Genomic DNA, 25,574 nt, shown 5'->3' with positions numbered 1-25,574 from the left:
AAAAAAGGGACATGGTGGGGGAGGCATGGCGGAGCTGATTTATTAAGGGAGTAGAGCATATTCACTCTACAAGGTAAATTTTAAATTAGCGTAGTGAATGAAGTAAAGATAAGTTAAAATGTATTGTGCAAAGATTATCCAATCATGTGCAAGGAAAAAACAAAAAAACCCACACGACAGGATATTTCCTTACACCCAATCACTAAGATAAGTGGAATTGACTGTGCAAAGTGAAGATGTTCAACTTCTTTAGTAAATCCACCTAATGAGACATTTTATTGAATCCAAAGGATCGATATATCGATATAGATCTCTACTGCTTTATCTCAGACAATTAAATACAATTTCCTTTATGGATGGAGATGGTGAATTAGATGATTCTTTATAAATTGACTTTCTCTACAGATAACTTAATTTCAATGAAGAGTGTTGACGGGGGGGGGGGGGGGGGTTAGTCCTATTCCACAGATTGGAGACAAAGGACCTTTTTATTGATATAAATCTCATTTACTGGATTGCAGATAAATATATATTTTATTCAGGGGGAACACAGTTCCAGGAATCTCCAGCACTGAATGTGTGTAATGGAAGGGATGCCGGGGAGTGCTGGAGGGTCTATTGTTGCTGTCCGCTGGGACATATATTGTCACGGGGGATCTATTGTTTCGGGTGGGTCTGTTGTAGCTGGGGAGGTTTATTGTTGCTAATGGAGGATCTGCTGTTGCTGTGGGGGTCTTATGTTGCTGGGAGGGAGAGGTGTATTGTTGCTGGCTGTGGGGAGAGCAATTGTTGCTGGTGGAGGTCTATTGTTACACAGGTGGATTTATTGTTACGAGGGGTCTATTATTGCTGGGGGATACAAATAGATACAAATGATAAATTCATAATTACATGGCATCCCAAAATGAATGGGTCTGTATTCTCTAAAGGGGGAGTAATGGGGGGTGGGTAGGGGGTGGAACCAAGGGACGGTGCCTGGAGGTGGGTAGGGGGCGGATACAAGGGGTAATTCGGAAGGAGGGGGGTATCTACACCTACTCTCTGGGAAGAAAATCCCTTTATAGTGTCATCTACAGACATTTCTCCATCCACTTCTGATGTCTCCTCACCTGGACAGGTGACCCCGGTTCTGCTCGCCTCCGACCGGCTGACCCCATTCTCCACAGTACAGGTGATGTTCCAGGACCCCGGTGACCCCATTGATCAGATACAATATATACACAGCATGCCCCTCCCCCATCCTTACCTATAATCAGGTGTGCAGACATCTTCCTGGAGACTGGAGGAGATAGATTTTGTCTGTGTGCACCCCTCCCCCAAACACTAAATCCCCCCACTAGCATGACACCCATTTTCTTCAGTCATGTGACCCCCAACATGGTTGCAACCCCCACACTTTTATTTTACTGACATTTAGAATTTACTGACAACCTGAAATATGACAGAAACTCCTATTAGAGACGACTCTTTCCTAAGAGGTGAAAGCTGATTGGTTGGTGTTGGCAGAAGCTCCGCCCTCCATTGGGGATCTGTCACCCCTCATCAATGGTCACATCTACCACATGGGGACCCCGAGCAGAAGGCACAGCACAGGTCAGATCACAGCAACTTCAGGAGGGCTGAGCACTGCAGATGTGACTCCACAGGGAATGGTGAGGATTGGGCAGTAATCAGAGGACATTCTACATACGTCTCTCCCAGATCTTCTACTATATAATGCAGGGATATGCAATTAACGGACCTCCAGCTGTTGCAAAACTACAAGTCCCATCATACCTCTGCCTCTGGGTGTCTTGCTTGTGGCTGTCAGAGTCTTGCTATGCCTCATGGGACTTGTAGTTCTGCAACAGCTGGAGGTCCGCTAATTGCATATCCCTGATATAATGTATGGATATAAAGACACGGAGTGGGGAGGACACTGCTAGGACCGGGGGTGGGGGTTGGATGGACTTACCTTCTACATGGACGGCGTATATAAAAACACGGAGCGGGGAGGACACTGCTAGGACCGGGGTGGTGGTTGGATGGACTTACCCTCTACATGGATGGTGTATATAAAGACACGGAGTGGGGAGGACACTGCTAGGACTGGGGGTGGGGGCTGGATGGACTTACCTTCTACATGGACGGTGTATATAAAGACACGGAGTGGGGAGGACACTGCTAGTAATGGGGGTGGGGGCTGGATGGACTTACCTTCTACATGAACGGTGTATATAAAGACACGGAGCGGGGGGGACACTGCTAGGACTGGGGGTGGGGGTTGGATGGACTTACCTTCTACATGGACGGTATATATAAAGACACGGAGCGGGGAGGATACTGCTGGGAATGGGGGTGGGGGTTGGGTGGACTTACCTTCTACATGGACAGTGTATATAAAGACACGGAGCGGGGAGGACACTGCTAAGACCGGGGGTGGGGGTTGGATGGACTTACCTTCTACATGGATGGTGTATATAAAGACACGGAGTGGGGAGGACACTGCTAGGACTGGGGGTGGGGGCTGGATGGACTTACCTTCTACATGGACGGTGTATATAAAGACACGGAGTGGGGAGGACACTGCTAGGACTGGAGATGGGGGTTGGATGGACTTACCTTCTACATGGATGGTGTATATAAAGACACGGAGTGGGGAGGAGACTGCTAGGACTGGAGATGGGGGTTGGATGGACTTACCTTCTACATGGACGGTGCATATAAAGACACAGAGCGGGGAGGACACTGCTAGGACTGGGGGTGGGGGTTGGATGGACTTACCTTCTACATGGACGGTGTATATAAAGACACGGAGCGGGGAGGACACTTCTAGGACCGGGGTGGGGGTTGGGTGGATTTACCTTCTACATGGACGGTGTATATAAAGACACGGAGCGGGGAGGACACTGGTAGGACCGGGGGTGGGGGTTGGCTGGACTTACCTTCTACATGAACGGTGTATATAAAGACACGGAGCGGGGGGGACACTGCTAGGACTGGGGGTGGGGGTTGGATGGACTTACCTTCTACATGAACGGTATATATAAAGACACGGAGCGGGGAGGACACTGCTAGGACCGGGGGTGGGGGTTGGGTGGCCTTACCTTCTACATGGACGGTGTATATAAAGACACGGAGCGGGGAGGATACTGCTAGGACCGGGGGTGGGGGTTGGATGGACTTACCTTCTACATGGACGGTGTATATAAAGACACGGAGCGGGGAGGACACTGCTAGGACCGGGGGTGGGGGTTGGATGGACTTACCTTCTACATGGACGGTGTATATAAAGACACGGAGCGGGGAGGACATTGCTAGGACTGGGGGTTGAGGTTGGATGGACTTACCTTCTACATGGACGGTGTATATAAAGACACGGAGTGGGGTGGACACTGCTAGGACTGTGGGTGGGAGTTGGATGGACTTACCTTCTACATGGATGGTGTAATAATCTCTCTGTATATATTGTCCTGTAGAGTTGTGTATAACCACAATGTATTTCCCGTCATTCTTCGGAGTCACATTGGCTATGATGAGACTTCCATTCTCTGATAATCTTATATTGGGGGAGAGTTCATTGTCAGATTTACTCAGTCTACATCCCCAGTGTTGAAGTATTATGGTGTAATCATGTCCGGTTGGGTCTTTATAATACCAATAAATCTGGTCACATCCCCATGTATCTGTATGGTTGAGGGTGAGATGACGTCTGATGGGGAGGAGAAGGTCAGATCCCGGCCGGGTGAATATTTCCTCCGGGACATTTCCTGCACAGACAGAATACAGATCCCAGTCAGGTCAAAGTGTACTCCCCTCCCCCCTCATATAACACACATTGATGTAGAACCATCTGGTATCCCATGAGACTAATCAATAAAAAATCCAACATCTGGATCAGTGGGAGGGGCTTGTTGTCTAGTACCCGGGAGCTGCGATGGGCACCAGGCCCCACCCCTATCCCTCCTTGTCTGCCCTCTAGGCATGGGGGATGGGGCGGGCTGGCATCCTCATGCACATCGGTGCCACACATGAGGCGCACGTGTGATGTCATTCTTCTGCGTCATTGTGCTGGCGTGCTTTCCACCATCTTGGCTGATTCATGTGGTGTAGGGGGGCGGTTTTTGGCCCCAATTTCTTGGCGCCGGACTCCTCCCACTATTTATCATGTCAGCGTGACGCCGGGAGAGGCCCAGGGGTAGACATGTGAAGATCGAAAAAATGTGTTTTGTTTCGATTCGTTATTCACATAAAATTTGTTTAATTAGATTTGTTTAATTCATTTTCTGAATTCGCTTTGTTCATATTCTAATCAGTTCAAATGTTCTAATTAAAATTCGGATCATTTCAAAACGTTTTTCAAATCAATTTCAAACAGTTTTCGAACTTGAAAATTTTTCAAATTCAAATTGTTTTCCAATTTCAAAAGAAAAAAATAGAATAGAAAATAAAATAATAGAGTATATTTGAGTACAATAGAAAAAAATAGGATAGAAAATAAAAGAACAGAATGGAATAGAATAAATAAAGAATAGAATTAAATAGAAAGATTATAACCATCTTCTGAAATTCGAATAGAATAGAAAGGAATAGATTTTTTTTTTTTTAATAGCATAGAAATAATATAACCATTTTACAAAATTCAAATAGAATCAATTTTAATAGAGTAGAAAAGAAAAGAATACAGTAAAATAGAATAGAAAATATCACCATAGTATAGAAAAAAAGAATAAATAAGTCCTGTATTATTATATAATAGGGATGAGCCGAACACCCCCCGGTTTCGGTTCGCACCAGAACTTTCGAACGGACCCCAAATTCGTACAAACGTTAGAACCCCATTGAAGTCTATGGGACTCGAACGTTCGAAATGAAAAGTGTTAATTTTAACGGCTAATATGCAAGATACTGTCCTAAAAAGGGTTTGGGGACCTGGCTCCTGCCCCAGGGGACATGGATCAATGCATAAAATGTTTTTAAAAATGGCCGTTTTGGCGGGAGCAGTGATTTTAATGACGATTAAAGTGAAAAAAAAAAGTGAAATATTCCTTTAAATATGGTGCCTGGGGGGTGTCTGTAGTATGCCTGTGAAGTGCCACGTGTTTCCCGTGTTTAGAACAGTCCCTGCACAAAATGACATTTAACGGAAATAACACCATTTAAAGCTGCTTGCGGTTTTAATGTTATATCTGGTTCCTGCAATATGGTTGAAAATCATTGAGAAAAATGGCATGGGTAGCCCTGCCCATTACCAGCCCCTTTGGGTCTTGTACGCATATTAAGGGGAACCCCATACCCATATTAAAAAAAGGAAATGTGTGTGGCCCCCAGGCCCTATATACTCAGAACAGCAGTATACAGGCGGTGCAAACAAGACAGGGACTGTGTAGGTTTGTTGTGTTAAGTTGAATCTGTTTGTAATTTTCAACCGGTACATTTTTAAAGTGTAGCTCCAGTCAAAAAAACTATTTTTAAGCTTTTTGGAAAACATAGGGAAGGGTTATCACCCCTGTATAATTTGTTTTGCCGTCCGTCTTTTTCAGAGCATGCAGACAGCACGCACAATCTCCTACCGCTGACTGCAAGCTCTATTTAAAACGAGCAAGATAGTTAGCTATATAGGTGGATATAGCAGTGTATATTCAACTTTGACCCATGATGACACATCCGTCATGGGGTACAGGACAGCCAATTGAAACATTTCAGCACATGGACAATTGGACATTCCCCCTACCTTATAAATAGACCTGATCTGGCGGCCATTTTACATTCTGTCTTATGTCAGTGTAGGGAGAGGTTGCTATGTGGAGTAGGGAGAGACTGTAGTGACACAAATCACTAGCTATTAGGTCCACAAAAGTCCTTTTAAGGACTGGTATAGGTGTAGTACAGTATATAGGGTTCAGTGCACTGCTGTGCTGGTGATTGCTGAGTGCACTGCTGACTGATTCTGCAGCTGTCTTTTGTCAGTGTAGGGACAGGACGCTGTGTGGAGCAGGGACAGTCAGTTTAATCACTAGCTATTACTATAAGGTCCACAAAGGTCCTTTTAAGGACTGGTATAGGTGTACAGTATATAGGGTGCTGGTGCACTGCTGCTGACTGCTGCCCGATTCTGCAGCTGTCTTTTATCAGTGTAGGGACTGAGGGACAGTCTGCAAATCACTAGCTACTAGGCCCATAAAGGTCCTTTTAAGGACTGGTATAGGTGTACTATTTGGTGTGCGGTATACAGGGGTGTAATACACATATAAAATACTTGCACATATAGAAAGCATAGTATAGTGCATTTCCACTGTGCAGCATTGTGACTGCTGAGCGGTTCTGCAGCGATACTACAAAGAGTGATGCAATTAACAAAAAGTATTATAACTAGAGTGATAGACCAGTGGCCCCCAAAACTGACAGATTTAAGCGGGGTGTTATATACCTTCTTCCACATACATACTGCACTTCTCTAGAGACTTTTGTCACAGGGTCATTTAAAAAAATGATAGGCATAGGAAGAGGCAGGCCCTTCCACAGGGTTGGTAGGGGTAGGGCAGGAGCAACAGGCTTGAAACAAAGTGGCAAATTGCAGATGGTGCGTGCGATTATGTCAAAGGACGCACCAGACTTGGTTGAGTGGCTCACTCAGCCTTACTCTTCTGCACCCTGCACTCTCTGATGTGTGCACCCCCAAGGACACTACCACCAACACCACCACCACCATATACCTTCTGCTTGAGTCACAGGAATTATTTTCCGATCCATATCAAGACATTTCCAATGCTCAGCCACTCTTGGCATTGGATCAGGAAGAGGAGGTAGCAACAACCGCCATTCAGCAGTCTGACGACAGTACCCAGATCAGCCCAAGGAGGAGGTTTGTCCCCGCGGTTGCTGCCTACTCCGAGATCTCTAATTATAGCGGTGGGGAAGGTGACATCGATGATGACATGTCTAGTGATGTCACGTGGGTGCCCACAAGAGAGGAAGAGGAGGGGAGTTCAGAGGGAGATATGGACCAGCAGATAGGGAGGAGAAGCAGGAAGAACTTATATTGCACATTTGTCGCTCCCAGGACGCCAGCACATGGCTCCGCAGTGTGGGCTTTTTTTAACGTGTCCGCTGCTGACGACAATAGTGTTGCCATCTGCAATCTTTGCAGTCAACGCATAAGTCACGGTAAGCCCAACACTCACCTAGGGACGTCCGCCTTAAGAAGGCACATGAGCTGCCATCACCGAGCCCAGTGGAAGCAACGGAACACACAAAGCCACACTCCAGGTTCTCACCGTCCAGCCTCGTCTTCTACTTCTCCTTCTCCTCTCTCCTCACAATTGTCCTCCACTCCACCTTCCATCATGCCAAGCTCATGTTTTTCTACAAAAAGGCAGGCTTCCGTGGGCCAAATATTCGAGCGTAAAAAAATTATGACGCCGGATAACCCTCTTGCCCAACGGTTGACGGCTGGCTTGTCAGAACTGATAGCCCACCAACTACTGCCATATAAACTGGTGGACTCGGAGGCCTTTCGAAAATTTGTAGCCATTGGAACACCACAATGGAAGGTCCCAGGAAGGAAGTATTTCTCACAGAAGGGCATCCCAGAGCTATATGGCCATGTTTAGCGGCAAGTGAATGTACCTCTGGCACACAGTGTCGGTGCCAAGATACATCTGACCACAGACACGTGGTCTAGCAAACACGGGCAGGGAAGGTATATCACTTTTACTGCCCACTGGGTGAACCTTCTGATGGCCGTCAAGCATGTAACCCGTGGCACCCGTGTAGATTTGGTTTTACCGCCACAGATTGCATGCAGGCCTGGCTCTTCTTCTCCTCCTCCTCCTACTCCATCCTCCTCCCTCTCCTCCTCAGCTGACTCTTCCTTTTCCGCTGCTAGCGTCTCTTCTGCTGCGCGGCCCAAGCTCCCCAGAACCTATTCGACGTGTCAGGTAAGACGTTGCCATGCTGTGCTGTGTCTGTTGTGCCTGGAAGCCAAGAGCCACACTGGCCCTGCATTCCTTTCAGCTTTGTGTTCACAGGCATATCAGTGGCTAACACCGCTCAATTTGACAGGTGGTAAAGTGGTGTGTGACAACTGTGCCAATCTGCTTAGCGCATTGAAACAGGGCAAAATCACGCACGTGCCATGCATGGCACACGTCTTAAACTTGGTCGTGCAGCGATTCGTTGTCAAATACTCTGTGGTCCAGGACATCTTGCGGCAGGCAAGGAAAATCTCGGCCCATTTCAGAAGATCTTACACGGCCATGGCTCGCCTTGCTGACATTCAGGTGCGACACAATCTGCCGGTCAGACGTCTTATTTGCGGTTGCCCGACGCGATGGAACTCAACCTTCTATATGCTTGATAGGCTGCTCCAGCAGAAACGTGCAGTTAACGACTACCTGTACGAACTCTGCGGCAGAACAGGTTCTGGGGAGCTGGGGTTTTTTCACCGTGCCAGTGGCTGCCCATGCGCGACGCATGCAGACTTCTGTGGCCATTTGATGAGCTCATCAAACTGGTCAGTCGCAGCCATGGCGCCATCAGTGACATGGTACCTTATGTCTTCTTTATGGATCGTGCATTGCATCGTGTCATTGATCAAGCCGTGGAGGAGCAGGAGTGGGAAGATGAGGAAGTCGCAATGCTGGATGAATTCCCGGGGGGGGGGGGGGGGCTAATCTATCTGAGACAAGTCAACAACAGGAGTCTGATGAGAAGTCAGAGGACAATGGTGCCGATGTGGATGAGGAGCCAGATGAGCATGCTTTAAACCTTTCTGGGATCCCTGTTGTTGTGCGTGGATGGGGAGAGGAGAGCGAGGAGGACAACATTATCCTGGATGATGAGCAGGAGCCAGGCCACCACACCGCTTCCAGTTTAGTGCAAATAGGGCCCTTCATGCTCCAGTTTTTTAACAGGGACCCCCGTATAAAAAACATAAGGGTCAAGGACCAGTACTGGGTGGCAATGTACTTAGACCCCCGGTACAAACACAAAATGGCGGAAATGTTACCACCATCACAGAGGGCTGTCAGAATGGAGCACTTACAGACCTTGCTTCGACAGCTGCTGCATTCTGCTTTTGCGTGCGCTGGCAGAGGAGGAATTCCCACTCCCAGAGAAAGAGTTGTGGGTACCAATCCAACAGAGCCTGCAAGAAGAGGGCGGTTTGTAGATGTGTTGGTGACTTCTGATATGAGGTCATTCTTTGAGCGGACCCAATCAACAGGTGTCATCGGGATCCAGCATCAGGGAACGCCTAGACCGACAGGTGTCCGACTACATCGGGTTAATGGCTGATGTGAACACTCTGAGGAGTGATGAACCCCTGGACTACTGGGTGGGCAGGCTTGACCTCTGGCCAGAGCTTGCCCAATTTGCAATGGAACTGTTGGCTTGCCCCTCATCCAGTGTCCTGTCCGAAAGGACGTTCAGAGCAGCAGGGGGGATCGTGACCGATAAGCGTACTCGCCTAGCTCACGACAGTGTTCACTACCTGACATTTATAAAAATGAATGAGGCATGGATCTCGGAGGAATTCAACACATGTGACTAGTAGGGATGAGCTTCGTGTTCGAGTCGAACGCAAGTTCAACTCGAACATCGGTCGTTCGTGCGTTCGCCGAATTCCGAACGTTTGGGCCGTTCGCGGCAAAATTCGTGTGGCCCACAATGCACTGCGATGGCGCAATGCATTGCTGTCTCACGATTGGCCAAGCATGCACTGTGACCCCGCATGCTTGGCCAATCGCAGCGCCAGCAGCGAGGAGAGCCATGGTTGGCCACAGGCATCCTGCCTGTGGCCAATCATAGCTCAGGCTGTGTAGTGCACGCCCCACACTATATAAGGCCGCCATTAAGGCGGCCTCGTGTAGTGTGTTGGCGTCTGAAGCAGTGGGTGTTCTGTGTACCTTCAACACAGTTACACACCAATCGTTTTTGGCTGATTTACTATCTTGCTCTTGTGTAGTGGTTACTGTCTGTGCCCTGACCGCAGTATACACCACTATATTCACCTCACCTATATAGCTAGTGATCTAGCTTTAATAATAGAGCTTGCAGTCAGTAGTGTTAGTGCATGCTGTGTGCGTGCTCTGTACCCAGTACATACCGCTATAATCCACCTACATAGCTGTTCTCTATTTGGGCCCGATTGTCATCTGCAGGAGTTATTGGAAGTTGTGTGTGCTTCCAGCACAGCACAGTATACATCTGTATATACCCCTTTAACTCTGCTGTTCTATAAAAAAGGCATCTGCAGGAGTTAGTGGGTGTTGTGTGCCTCCAGCACAATATAAACTACCCAACTACTGTTTTACCCAACTCCCTTCAGGCCATTACCATGTCTGGAAGGCCAGCAAGGAGAGGCAGACAGGCGCGAGCCGATAAAAGAGGGCAAGCAAGCTCTGTGTCTAGAGACAACAGTGCTGGTCGTGGACGCGGTGCATTGTCATCAGCACGTGGCCATGGGACATGCTTGTCATTCTTTTCTGCAGCTGGACATGTTGAACCGCAACATGCCAACGACTTGGTAGAGTGGATGACCAAGCCCTCTTCATCCTCCTCATCCTCTCTCACCCAGTCTCAGGGTAGTAGAAAAGCAGCTGCCAACACATCGTCGTCCCTCCTCTCAATGTCATCATCAGTGACTCCTTCCCTAGACCCACCACGTCCTCCTGAGGAGTCTCCTGAACTCTTTGAGCACAGTGTTGGGTACATGCTCCAGGAGGATGCCCAGTGTTTGGTGGGCTCTGATGATGACACTCAGCTAGAGGAAGGCAGTAGCGTGAGCGCAGAGAGAGAGGATGCTCAAGAAGCACAGCAATCTGGCAGTCATGTTCCACAAGCTGCAGCATACTGCCAGGTTTGCTACAGCGATGAAGAGGGAGGGGATGATGAGGGCACTGACTCCACGTGGGTGCCTGGAAGGAGGGAGGAGGAGGAGGAGGAGGCACATGTCCAACGAGGCAGGATGCCCTCCGGGGGCCAGCTTAGGGGCAGCACACCGACTGAATCACACCGCAGAGCTCCGCCTGCGCAGAGCGCTTCCTCTGCGCGTTATTCTAAAAGTTCTTTGGTGTGGGCCTTTTTTGAGACGAGTGCATCAGATCGCACCGCTGCTATTTGCAACATATGTCTCAAGCGTATCTCACGTGGCCAAAACATCAGCCGCTTGGGCACCACATGCTTGACCAGACATATGTTGACCTGCCATGCAGCTCGTTGGCAAGCATACCTCAAAGACCCACACCAAAGAACAAAGCGGACCTCTCCTTGCTCCTCATCAGCTGGCATCTCCAACCCCACTAGACCTTCAGTCCTCTCTGAAACCTGCTCTGAGAGGAATGAAGGTGTAGAATTAGGTGTGTCACAGCCAAGTGCTTCCGGGAACTCTGCTAGTGGTACATCCACGTCCGATTATAGCAGGCAAATGTCCCTGCCCCAGCTTCTGGACCGGCGGAAGAAATTTACTCCCAGCCATCCACATGCCCAGCGGTTGAATGCTAGCTTGGCTAAATTGCTAGCACTTCAACTGCTGCCTTTTCAGTTGGTAGACTCGGCCCCCATTCCGTGAGTTTGTACAATGTGCGGTTCCTCAGTGGCAGGTCCCCAAACACCACTTTTTCTCACGGAGGGCGATTCCGGCTCTCTACCGGCATGTGGAAGGCAATGTCCTTGCCTCGCTGGACAGGGCGGTCAGCGGTAAGGTGCATATTACCGCTGACTCATGGTCCAGCAGGCATGGACAGGGACGTTACCTGTCTTTCACGGCCCATTGGGTCACTCTTCTGGCTGCTGGGAAGGATGCAGGACAAGGTGCAGTAGTGTTGGAGGTTGTTCCGCCACCACACCTCCAAAATGCTACTATTGGTTGTGACACACCTCTCTCCTCCACCCCCTCCTCTTCTTCTTCCTCCATGGCCTCTTCCAGTGCTCTGTCCTCAGAACCAGCGGTGCTCCGTAGGCGTTGCAGGGGCTACGCAAGTACGCAGGCAAAACAATGCCATGCCGTGCTTGCGCTGGTTTGTTTGGGGGACAGGAGCCACACTGGGGCGGATGTTTTGTCAGCTCTGCAGGGGCAGGCCGAGAGGTGGTTGACGCCACGCCAGCTTAAGCCAGGAATGGTGGTTTGCGACAATGGCACCAACCTCCTCTCCGCCCTCCGACAGGGACAACTGACCCATGTGCCCTGTGTAGCTCACGTCCTTAACCTGGTGGTGCAGCGGTTCTTGGGCAGGTACCCCGGCTTACAGGATGTCCTGAAACAGGCCAGGAGAGTCTGTGTGCATTTCCGCCGATCATTTAATGCCTGTGCTCGGCTGGCTGAGCTCCAAAAGGAGTTGAACCTGCCCAAGAACCGCCTTATATGTGACATGCCCACCAGATGGAACTCAACATTGGCCATGCTGCAGCGGCTGCACACGCAGCAGAGGGCCATCAATGAGTACCTGTGCGACTACGGCACCAGGACAGGGTCAGGGGAGCTTGGTTTTTTCTCACCACGCCAGTGGGGCATGATCAGGGATGCATGCACTGTCCTGTCACCGTTTGAGAAGGCCACAAGGATGGTGAGCAGTGACAGTGCATGCATCAGTGACACTGTACCTCTTGTCCACCTCTTGGAGCATACGCTGCGTGGAATAATGGACAGGGCACTTGAGGCAGAACAGAGGCAGGAAGAGGAGGACTTCCTTGCCTCTCAAGGCCCCCTTTATCCAGACAGTGTTCCTGCTGTGCCACCCATCACACAGGAAGAGGGTGAGGAGGAGGAAGAGGAGGAGGAGGATGATTGTGTCAGCATGGAGGTGGAGGCTGGCACTCAGCATCAGCATCAGCAGCAGCAGTCTTATAGGGATGATTTACAGTCCCAAGAAACACGTGGACTTGTATGTGGCTGGGAGGAGGTAGCTGCGGATCATGTTGTCCTTAGTGACCCAGAGGACTCCGGACCGAATGCCTCAGCTAACCTACGCTGCATGGCCTCCCTGATCCTGCAAAGCCTGCGGAAGGATCCTCGAATTCTTCGGATCAAGGAGAGGGACCATTACTGGCTGGCCACTCTCCTTGATCCACGGTACAAGGGTAAGGTTGCCGACCTTATCTTGCCATCGCAGAGGGAGCAGAGGATGAGACATCTCCGGGAGGCCTTGCAGAAAGCTCTGTGCAACGCGTTCCCAGAGACTGGGAGGTCACAAACTCCTGGTCCTGGACAACGTGTTGCTGAGGCATCAGTCAGAAGGAGCGGTGGAGAAGGTGGCCGTCTGACTGATGCTTTCAGACAATTTTTTAGTCCGCAGCCCCAAGGTATGATTGGTTCCAGCACCCATCGCCAGCGTCTAATTTACATGGTGCAGGAATACCTAGGGGCAAGGTCAGACTTGGACACCTTTCCCACTGAAAATCCTCTGGCTTACTGGGTCTTGAGGATGGATCACTGGCCAGAGCTTGCACAGTATGCAATTGAGCTACTGGCCTGTCCTGCATCCAGCGTTCTTTCGGAACGCACCTTCAGTGCTGCTGGTGGCCTCGTTACCGATCACAGGGTGCGCCTGTCCACCGAATCAGTTGATCGACTGACCTTCATCAAGATGAATCAGTCTTGGATCACCCACAGCTACCAAGCACCTGAAGCTGATGTAACCGAATAATTTTTTTTGAAATACCACATCCCTTCAAGACTGCCTATGCTGATGCTGAGTGACTGTCCTGTTATGTTGATTGTCTATCCTCTTCCTCCTCTGCTGATATGTTGGAAGAACATTTTTGGTTCTGGGTGATGCCAGCAGCCCAATTTTTCTGCCCCTGTTTAACAGGGGCGTTTAAGTACAATTTTTGATGCAATGCTTTGCAGCAGGGCTAATTCCTGCAATAAAACTACAGTATATGGCAGAGGTTGCAGTGTGATGGCACCAGTGCCTAAGGCCCATTTTTTCTGCCCCTGTTTAACAGGGGCGTTTAAGTACAATTTTTGATGCAATGCTTTGCAGCAGGGCTAATTCCTGCAATAAAACTAGAATATATGGCAGAGGTTGCAGTGTGATGGCACCAGTGCCTAAGGCCCAATTTTTCTGCCCCTGTTTAACAGGGACATGTAATTACAATTCTTGATATAATATTTCACAGGAGGGCCCCTTCCTGTGCCCACCCAGAGTAACGGTGAGGACTTATAGTGTTGTGGCACCAGCACCACAACCACCAAAGGTCAATTTTTCTACCACTGTTCAACAATGGCATGTAATTACAATTCTTGATATAATCGTTCACAGCAGGGCTCTCCAGCGCCCACCAAGAGTCACTTTGAGGGCTTACAATGTTGTGGCAAAACCAACACCTTGTTCCGCCATTTCTGCAGAGCATATAGGGCAGGCCCCTACTTTCAAACATCCAATTTACAAACATCTCCTACTTGCAAACGGAAGGAGACAACAGCAAGTGAGATGAAAAAAGATGGACGACAAAACAAATTATACAGGGGTGATAACCCTTCCCTATGTTTTCCAAAAAGCGTAAAAATAGTTTTTTTGACTGGAGCTACACTTTAAAAATGTACCAGTTGAAAATTACAAACAGATTCAACTTAACACAACAAACCTACACAGTCCCTGTCTTGTTTGCACCGCCTGTATACTGCTGTTCTGAGTATATAGGGCCTGGGGGCCACATGCATTTCCTTTTTTTTAATATGGGTACGGGGTTCCCCTTAATATGCGTACGAAACCCAAAGGGGCTGGTAATGGGCAGGGAGGGCTACCCATGCCATTTTTCTGAATGATTTTCAACCATATTGCAGGAACCAGATATAACATTAAAACCGCAAGCAGTTTTAAATGGTGTTATTTCCGTTTAATGTCATTTTGTGCAGGGACTGTTCTAAACACGGGAAACACGTGGCACTTCACAGGCATACTACAGACACCCCCCAGGCACCATATTTAAAGGAATATTTCATTTTTTTTTTAACTTTAATCGTCATTAAAATCAGTGTTCCCGCCAAAACGGCCGCATTTAAAACTTTTTATTGCATTGACCCATGTCCCCTGAGGCAGGAGTCAGGTCCCCAAACCCTTTTCAGGACAGTATCTTGCATATCAGCCGTTAAAATTAGCACTTTCCATTTCGAACGTTCGAGTCCCATAGACTTCAATGGGGTTCTAACGTTCGTTACGAACGCGGGGTCCGTTCGAAAGTTCTGGTGCGAACCGAAACCGGGGGGGTATTCGGCTCATCCCTAGTGACCAGTAGACCATGTATATGCATAACTCTATAATCGATTTATTTAATCAAGCACACGGACCTTTTTTCTACCTGTGGCTCACTTCCTTGTACAAAAAAAGCACACCGTACTATATGCCCATAGCTTCCTGTTTGAAGAGGTTGAATGTTGTCATATTTTTGGGGCCCAGCAGCGAGTTTCTGGTATCAGTGCTGCTGTCAGTGCTCTCTATCTCGGTGTTGGTGTCAGTGCTCTCTCTCTATCACAGTGCTGGTGTGGTGTCAGTGCTCTCTATCTCGGTGCTGGTGTCAGTGCTCTCTATCACGGTGCTGGTGTGGTGTCAGTGCTCTCTATCACGGTGCTGGTGTGATGGCAGTGCTCTCTATCACGGTGCTGGTGTGGTGGCAGTGCTCTCTATTACGGTGCTAGTGTCAGTACTCTCTATCTCAGTGCTATAGGAAACTGAACATTAAAAATAAATGAGCAGAGAACCGTTTTATGAAAACATTGAGCAAGCTGCTAGGCGTTTGATCAGACCCTGATAACAGTGTTTGTTTCTTTCCTTCTAAAACGTGCATTATATTCCAAACACAGGGCACGCGATACTATCAGGCCAGGGTGGCAGCACTATCTGGAGAGCCATACCACTCGACAGACCCAGGAACAGTGTCACCCCCTCCCTTAGAACAAAATACAAGGCCCAGAACAGAAATGGGCGTCCCCCCTGCCGGCAGTGAAACCCCCCTCCCCCATCGGTACCTGAGACTGCACGAAAAGCAGGGTGAAATGGAAACCCCTCAGCAGCCTTACATCTCCTCGATGTGATACCGGAAAGGATGTTGGCAGTCACACCGGAAATTACACGTACGAATGTCCAATACTCATCAAACGCCCCTAACACCAAGGAAACTCTCCACAACACGAAAGGAAAGCCGACAGCCAGGGAGGACCAGGGGCTGTCTTATATCAGCGAGGCCCCTCCTACAAATTCAGGCGGGCCTACGCCCCACCTTCTTACATGTCTTTATGAAGTGTGCCAATGATAATGCGGCAGACACTGAAACCCCTGGGAGCCATTCCTCAGGCTGCAATCTGTACTTAGAAGTGTTTGACAACTCCTTTATTAACCACTTCAGCCCTGGAAGAATTTGCCCCCTTAATGACCAGGCCATTTTTGTGATGCGGCACTCAGGGCAGCCAACAGAAATTGTGAGACCCCCTTGCTTTAGGCCTGGGCTCCCCCCCCAGCCTGACCCTCTATATTCCCCAGGGTTCCACCCACTGGCCATCCCACTGAATCTGCCTTCAGTGCCTCAGTCCCTCTCACACCTGTATGCTCTCAGCCTCCCTCACACCTGTACGCTCTCAGCCCCCCTCACACCTCTATGCTCTCAGCCCCCCTCACACCTCTATGCTCTCAGCCCCCCTCACACCTCTATGCTCTCAGCCCTCCTCACACCTCTATGCTCTCAGCTCCCCCTCACACCTCTACGCTCTCAGCCCCCCTCACACCTGTACCCTCTCAGCCCCCCTCACACCTGTACACTCTCAGCCCCCTCACACCTGTACGCTCTGAGCCCCCTTCACACCTGTACGCTCTCAGCCCCCTCACACCTGTACGCTCTCAGACCCCCCACACCTCTACGCCCTTAGCCCCCCTCACACTTCTATGCTGTCAGCCGCCTTACACCTCTACGCTGTCAGCCCCCTCACACCTGTACGCTCTCAGCCCCCTCACACCTCTACGCTCTGAGCCCCACCCACACCTGTACGCTCTGAGCCCCCCTCACACCTGTACGCTCTGAGCCCCCCCTCACACCTGTATGCTCTGAGCCCCCCCTCACCTCTACGCCCTCAGCCCCCCTCACACCTCTATGCCCTCAGCCCCCCTCACACCTCTACGCCCTCAGCCCCCCTCACACCTCTACGCCCTCAGCCCCCCTCACACCTCTACGCCCTCAGCCCCCTCAAACCTCTATGCTCTCAGCCCCCGTCACACCTCTATGCTCTCAGCCCCCCTCACAACTCTATGCTCTCAGCCCCCCTCACACTTCTATGCTCTCAGCCCCCCTCACACCTGTATGCTCTCAGCCCCCTCACACCTGTATGCTCTCTTGCCCCCCTCACACCTGTACGCTCTCTTGCCCCGCTCACACCTGTACGCTCTCTTGCCCCCCTCACACCTGTACGCTCTCTGGCCCCCTCACACCTGTATGCTCTCTGGCCCCCTCACACCTGTACGCTCTCTGGCCCCCCTCCCACCTGTACGCTCTCAGCCCGCCTCACACCTGTACGCTCTCAGCCCCCCTCACACCTGTATGCTCTCAGCCCCCTCACACCTGTATGATCCTAGCATCACTCATGTCATTTCTACACAAGCACATACACACACCGGCATGTACACACACAGACATGTACACACACAGGCATGTACTACACACACAAAGACATGTACACACAGGCATGTACACAGACCCCCGACCCCCTCCCCCACACAACAGCCCTTACTTGTAAGGTGATCGTAGTCCCAGATTTCCATTTGTAGAGGGGTGCACATGCAGGAAATGGTCAGATTTGGCAGCAAAGAGCCAAATGTCAGCTCATGACAGAGCAGCAGCCTTTTGACTCACACACATACAGGAGCTTCTCTGCACCCGACCCTGCCTTCTCATATTCCTGCCAGTCAGCCAGGCCCATCCAGACACAGGGGCCCTTAAAGTGTATGGGATGTATCCCCCTGATGGCGGCACTGCGTAACTTTAACTGACAAATGCGCGGTCGTGTGACATTGTACCCAAACAAACCTGATGTCCTTTTTTTCCCACAAATAGAGATTTCTTTTGGTGGTGTAGTGGATGACATTTGGGATCAAGTGTCACACGCCTGTAAATTTAGTTTTTTGCCTCAGAAAAATAAAGGTTCTGAGGGTTAATTGTGTAGGTAGGCCTAACACCAGTCTGGTCAGGCTGTGTTTAAAAGTTCTGCCTGGTCATGTGGACGGTGAGGTGCACATGACAGGCCAGAACCAAGTCTGGTTGGATGTTTAGGTATCGGCCTTCTCGGAGCCAATCAGTTGGAGTGCCGGGGCCCGCTGAGGAGTCTGGGAAGGGGTACTTAAGGGGGTGTCAGTCATGTGTTCGGGGTTCCGGAGTTGTTTGTGAGACCCGTGTGGTCTGTTTTGGTTCCAGGACTAATGTAGCCCCGTGAGGGGTCCCGGTCACGGGGTGTTCGACATCCCGCAACATGTTCTGTAAGTGGCCCCTGGTAGACCCGCCTGTTCTGGGGTAGGGATCCATCTGTTCCCGAGTCTCGGAACCTGCTGGTCCGAGGTGCAGTAACTGAGGGAGGATTCAAAGTGTCCGGGTGTGCTCTCAGCTTGGAGGGACACCACAGCTCGTGGAAGTGACCGGGAGAGGACTCTTTGGAGGAGGGCCGGCAAGTGGCATCCTCAGAAGTGCCTGGTTACTGAGTTGGGAAGGATATTGACTAATTCACGCTTTTCCAGTACCATTGAGGAGACGGGAAACGTTCTAGGTACGGAGGAAAAAGGTTCCTGTTCACCCTTAGTTGATTGTTCAAGTTGGAGTCAATGTGCCGACTGCCATGATCTCTGGCTAGAGATCTATTCAGCCTTGAAGAACCCAGCTGCGAGTGGCTACTCTCTGGGTGAAAATAGAGACTTTGCTAGACCTGCACTCAAGGTGCCTGAGACTGTGTTGTTTGAAAGTTCAACTGCAAAATAAACCCATATAAAAAGGACTTCACCTGTGTCAGTGTACAAGTCGTTGGGTATCAACCCTGGGAACCCCTAGAAGTGGAAGAGCAGGCCAAGAGAAGGTAACTGGTAAACCCATCAAGTCAAGGCCGCCCTGCAACGGGTTATGGCCGCTACAGTGGTATTTGATCACCTCTGCGTTTTTTATTTTTAGCGCTATAAACAAACAAAGAGCAACAATTTTGAAAAAAAATTAACTTTTTTGTACTTTTTGCTATAATACATATCCAAAAAAATATAAAAAGGCAAATTTATACATCAGTTTAGCCAGATATATATTCTTCTACATATTTTTGGTTACAAAAATTGCAATAGGTGTATATATTGATGCAAAACGTATTGCGTCTACAAACTATAGGATAGAGTTAGGGTCTTTATTTTTTTAATTGTTTTTACTGGTAATGGCGGCGATTTATGGTGGGACTGCAACATTGCGGCAGACAAATCCTGCCAATCAGGAGGCACGCTGCGGTAAGTTCCCTCTGTCAGAGCCATGCATTGGGGTGTTTGGTGCTGCCAGAGCCGCACATGGGGGGATGCTGCCAGAGGCACGTGGGGGTGGGGGTTTGGTGCTGCCAGAGACACAAGTGGGGGGGTTGGTGGGCACAGGTGCCTGCATAGATGGGCACAAGTGGCTGCATATGATGGGCACAGGTGTCTGCATATGATGGGCACAAGTGTCTGCATATGATGGGCACAAGTGGCTGCATATGATGGGCACAGGTGTCTGCATATGATGGGCACAGGTGGCTGCATATGATGGGCACAGTGGCTGCATATGATGGGCACAAGTGGCTGAATTTGATAAGCACAGGTGGCTGCATATGATGGGCACAAGTGGCTGCATATGATGGGCACATATGGCTGCATATGATAGGCACAGTGGCTGCATATGATGGGCACAAGTGGCTGAATTTGATAGGCACAGGGGACTGCATATGATGGGCACAGTAGCTGCATATGATGGGCACAGTGGCTGCATTTGATGGGCACAATGGCTGCATTTGATGGGGGGGTTCAATATTTTTTAGTTTGTTTGTGCCCCCCCCCCCTCCACCACAAAGAATTTTGAGCACCAGCTGCTACTGTTATAGAGTACTGTACAAATAATGGAAAAGGTCAAGTATTACTAGTCAAATAAAACAAAAGAAGGAAAGAATACTCTATCATCACCTCTTTATAATGTTCTTACATACCTGTGCCCGGACAGAGAAGAGCCCACAGGAGGAGGACACGGAGGGGACACACGAGGAGGACATGGAGGGAGCACATCACTGCAGTCGGGGTCTCTGGTCTGTGTGGATGAAGAATGAGAATTTGTAGAAGATAATAAAAGAGGAAGAAGATGCTGCTTTGTGTGACTCGTATTTCGTTTTCTTTATTTATAAACCTGATGTGTTAATACACCCACAACCAATACTTCTCTGTTTGGTAGATGGGGGGAAAAGATGAGTTCTCAGCTTCTCATGGCTCTGAACATCTCAAATCTCTTTTTTTTTTCTATTGTAGTTGATTATGACCTCAGGAGGGTATCTGACTGTCTTATACAATAAGTACGAACATCCCTATCAGGAGTTATATCAATATACCAACGTGAAACTTTTTAGGTACTAATACACAAAAATAATATACTGTAAAAAATGTTGTAAGTTTATTTGTTCTCCATAAAAGTTTTGATTAAAATATTGAGGCTGGTACAGACTTTTTTAAATGGGAAACCTAAAAAATTCCATCCCTTCTCTCTCTTTGTCCCTCCTGAATGGTATCACATATTCCAGATTTATACTTGGATTTCTAAGAATCCTCAATGTACACGGTTTCATGGACTATATTTCCCACTTCCTCAGGACAGGAGGCGGTCAATGAAGGAACAACAAGGATGTCCATAGAATCACCAAATAATCCCATGTAGATAATTTGAGATATGTGTGGTTATGAGAATTCCTTATATAGTAGCCTCAGAACTTCTACTGGCAGGATAACTATAGACTGTATCTCTGATGGTTATTTTGTTGTTCTGCCACAATAAATGCCTTATCCACTCCAAAAATCCACCATAGTCACTAGTTTGTCCCATGATGGCAGAAAGGAGACAAATGGCCACAACAGCCTCTTGGGTCACTCAGGAGAATCCCCTGAAGAAATGGCAAATGGCCCAACTAAATGGGTGTTTGCCTGAACCTATCCTCCAGCTGCAATGGGAATTGAAAGATTTAGCAGCAGTATTACTACCGCCACTAAATGTGACAGCTTCTTGCTCAGGGCTTATGGTTGTTAGGGAGCTGGTGGCTGCCAGTGTCCTTACAACCCGCAATGTATCCCCACCTGGCCTATTCAGCAGTCAGCTGACAGTCAGGGACGGTGCAAAAAAGGTGAAGTCTCCTCAATATTCATACCAGGACCTTCGGGTCTGGTATGGATTTTAGTGGGGGCTCCACAAAATAGTTTTTTTGCTGAAAAAAAAAAGGAGCCCCATGATATTTTATATAGTCCATAGTACAAAGCAAGCCACGCTGATCACCACCTACGCACCCACAATGACGAATCCAGATGAAGTAAAGGACAAGTTTTATGAAGATCTTGATACCCTACTGTCATCCGTGAAACACACCAATAGGCTGATTCTACTTGGCGATTTTTAAAACGCAAGAGTGGGGGTCCGATCGCTCTGCCTGGGATGGCGTCATTGGAAAAAATGGAACTGGCAAATGTAACAGCAATGGCCTCTTACTATTGAAGGCTCATGGTCTGATCACCACCAATACCATCTTCTACCTGCCTAATCGCAAAAAGATGTCCTGGAAGCACCCACGTTTCAAACACTGGCATCTCATTGTGTCATTGTGCGGATGAAAGACAGGATGTAAGGGTAACCAAGGCCCCGCCGAGTGCTGACTGCTGGACTGACCACAGACTCATCATCTCCAAATTAAGCTTTCACATCAGGCCAAAGAGGCGTCCACAGGGAAATAAAGCTATGATGAAAAAGGTCAATGTCAGTAAACGGAGGAATCCCAACGCATCAGCTTTATTATCAGAAGATCTTGACAACCAACTCAAAATGCTGAGAAGGACTGGGAACACTTTTGGGATATTGTGAACTCTTCTGCACTAAAGATTCTTCGACTCTCACACAGGAAACAGCAGGATTTTTTTGATGAAAACAATGAGGAGATCAAAGCCCTACTTGCTGAAAAGCATCACTTTCACTGCGCTCACCCGAACGACCTGTCGTTAACAGCTAAGAAAAATGCCTTAAAAAACACTCGCCAGATCACACAGAGCAAGCTTTGCAAGATGCAGGACTCCTGGTTGGCAAAGCAGATGAAATCCAGAAGTTTGCTGATGGAAACAATGGCAAATGGTTCTACGAAGCCCTCAGATCCTTGTATGGACCTCACCCCTCAGCGAGCTCCCCTCTACTGGACTTAGATGCTGCAACTCTCATTACTGAGAAGAGTCTGATTCTAAAGTGTTGGCCTGGGCACTTCCAATCTGTACTGCCGCCTATTCTCCATCAATGGAAAAAGAAAAATGTGTAAAAAATTTGTGTATCGCAGGGTGACACTGCGGACACACCTAAATTAATGTGCCATCATCCCGATATGGATTATAGGAGAAAAAAACTAATATTAAGTGGGCTTTATAAGGCACATAAGTACTCTATCTATAAAACAATTGTATTACAAATATAAATATTGTTACACTTTCACATATATATGGTACAACAATTGTTTACATAAAAGGTTTTTAATGCCGCGTACACACGATCAAACAATCCGGTGGAAAAGTCCGGCAAACTCAAGTCCGCCAAACAATCCCCCCGTGTGTAGCCTCCGGCATACTTTTTTGACCCGAAAGTACGGCGGACTTAGAATGCCGTGTTGCACTCCAATCTTCCCGCCGGACTCGCATTTCGGCGAACAATCCGGCCGTGTGTATGCCAGTCCGCCGTACTTTTGAAATGAGCGGACTTTTCCCGCCCGGAGAAAAGTCCGCTGATTTCGAGCGGGTCTCCAGGTAGGCGGGGCCCGCAAAGGAGACGTCGCTGGCCCCGCCGCCTGGTATGGACTTAAAGGGGAACCCGAACGCCGAAAAAAATCGGCGTGGGGGTCCCCCCCAAGTCCACAACAGACCCTTGTCCGAGCACGCTACCCGGCGCCCACTTATATAGGGACAAGAGGCGGTGTCACATGGGTTTATGTCACATGGGTTGGTGTCACATGGTGATCCCGCCCCCTTACGATGTCACAGTCCCGGAGGATGCTGGGACTGTCGCCATGTGACATCAACCCATGTGACCAACCCATGTGACACCGCCTCTTGTCCCTATATAAGTGGCAGCGCAGCGCGTCCCTGGCATTGCGGCCGGAGAGATCGTCGAGTCAACATCTCCTGGAGAAGAAGAAGAAGAAGAACGGAAGGCGGCGGCGACAGAAGACCGGACCACCGCCTGTAAAAGAGCTATAAGAAGGCGCGGTGGCCCGGCAGAAGAACCGAAGAGGGGGACAAGACCCCCGAAGTCGAAAGAAGAGGCCGCGGCGACGAAGAAGAATGCCGGGCTCCTCCGCTAGTAAAAGAGCTACAAGAAGATAGCGGAGGAGTCCGGCTAGAAGACCCCCGAAGACGGAAGACCCCCGGAGCTTTGCAATAAAGTATTTTATCTTGTGTGTTGTGTTTTTTTTGTACTTTTATTTTACAGGTGAATGGGTAGGGGTACATTGTACCCCATACTCATTCACATAGGGTGGGGGGCCGGTATCCAGGGGCCCCCTTATTAAAGGGGGCTCCCGGATTCCGATAAGCCCCCCGCCCGCAGACCCCGACAACCAACGGCCAGGGTTGTCGGGAAGAGGCCCTTGTCCTCATCAACATGGGGACAAGTTGCTTTGGGGTGGGGGGGCCGCGCGGCCCCCCCTTCCCCAAGGCACCCCCCATGTTGAGGGCACGCAGCCTGGTACGGCTCAGGAGGGGGGGCGCTCGACCCCCTTTCCTGGCCGGCCGGGTAGCGTGCTCGGACAAGGGTCTGTTGTGGACTTGGGGGGGACCCCCACGCCGATTTTTTTCGGCGTTCGGGTTCCCCTTTAAGTCCATACCAGGCGGCGGGGCCAGCGACGTCTCCTTCGCGGGCCCCGCCTACCTGGAGACGCGCTCGAAATGAGCGGACTTTCCTCCGCGTGTGTGAGTGAGTCCGTTGATTTCAAAAGTAGGGCGGATAGTACGGCGGACTTAGTACGCTGTATTAGTCCGCTGAAAAACTGCCGTGTGTGGGCAAGTAGCCCGTTCGGAAAGTCCGACGGACAGTCTGGCGGGAAGTCCACCAGACTAAGTACGACGGACATAACGCTACGTGTGTACTTTAGTATCACTGTGACCCAAACTGCCTAATCATTATTATTATTTAGTAAGGCTTATAGTATAACGTATAGTACAGAAATCAGAAATACAAAGCCAATAGTTTAATATCCAATAGCAGGAGGCTATTCAGAATTCCACAAGAAGGATGTGAGGCATATGGGTCCAGACTTTTAATCGACGAGAAAGCTTGATATGTTCCGCGCTTAGTCAGCGCTTCTTCAGGAGCAGTTCATACTAAAAAGATATACATATACAAATCAACAAAAGGAAAACCACATAGAAACAATCAATTTAATACATGAATCATCATTTAAAAAGAGAAAAAACAGAACGACAAAACACACTTGAGTGTCTGTAAGATATACCCTATGTTAATACCCAGAGAGTGCCATACCACCAGGACCTATACAAGAAAGGAGACAAACAAGCAGAAGGGACACATTCCCAAAATGGCGGTCAAAGGGTAAAAAGCAAAGCAGAGGATGGGAGTCTGCAAGTAGGTGCACATAGAAATTCAGTGCAATCAACACTGAAACGTAAAGTTGAACATGTGCTATCTATCAAGCTGCCAAGTGGTATATAGTAACTCAAGATAGGAAATTTTTTACAAGAAATGGGTTATACACAGTATACACCATACAGTGAAACAACTAAAGAGAAGTGGTCTGCTATATGTTGTAACAAGGAGCCTTACCATAGGATTAAGAGCAGTTATTTAAAAACATTTTTTATTCTTCAGCTTTACTGGTAAGCAAGCAGAATGCTGTAGAGATATTAATAGTAGGAGACCAATTCATCAATGCCAAACATAGTTCAGCTCCTCATACAAAATGAGATATCAAAAATAATTTAGAGTTGTCCTTTGGTCAGATGTCTGGATGATCAAGGTGCCACATGTATTGCGATCTATGGTAAAGAGCAGATAAATAATGGTCTTAAATCAAACAAATACAACCAACAGCAGTGTACTGGTTGAATGGTCAGATTAATCTGAAGGGGTAAAACACTCAAGATCAAAAATAGCTCATTTACCTATCGCTGCAACACAAGGGTGATCATCACAGGCAGATTAGTCTCTGTCATCCCCAGCGTTGTACCTACGGCGTGTGGTCAGTGACATCAGGTGCTTATATCGCAGACTCCAAACGTGGGCGTGCCTCTCTAGGTGGGATCACGTCACCTTGGCCTGGCCATAGGCTGCTGCGCATGCGCCAGTGGACAGCATTAAAGACGCCGCCTAAGCCGGCGCTA

General features: G+C 48.9%; 1 protein-coding gene across 1 annotated transcript in view; it reads right to left on the bottom strand.

Annotated features, from left to right (window-relative positions):
• Nucleotides 1-25,574, bottom strand: part of LOC143981515 (uncharacterized) — a 163,107-nt gene that overhangs the window by 82,439 nt on the left and 55,094 nt on the right. The window contains exons 2-3 of the mRNA XM_077479383.1: nt 20,162-20,259; nt 3,411-3,749 (exon numbers count right to left, since the gene is read on the bottom strand). Of these exons, the coding sequence (XP_077335509.1) occupies nt 3,411-3,749; nt 20,162-20,259 (437 nt within the window). The remainder of the gene's footprint in view (nt 1-3,410; nt 3,750-20,161; nt 20,260-25,574) is intronic.

This window comes from Lithobates pipiens, unplaced genomic scaffold, assembly GCF_037356315.1.
Source record: "Lithobates pipiens isolate NorthernLeopardFrog02 unplaced genomic scaffold, aLitPip1_a1.2 Scaffold_16, whole genome shotgun sequence".
Classification (NCBI taxonomy): domain Eukaryota; kingdom Metazoa; phylum Chordata; class Amphibia; order Anura; family Ranidae; genus Lithobates; species Lithobates pipiens.
This window is presented reverse-complemented; position numbering and strand designations above follow the sequence as displayed.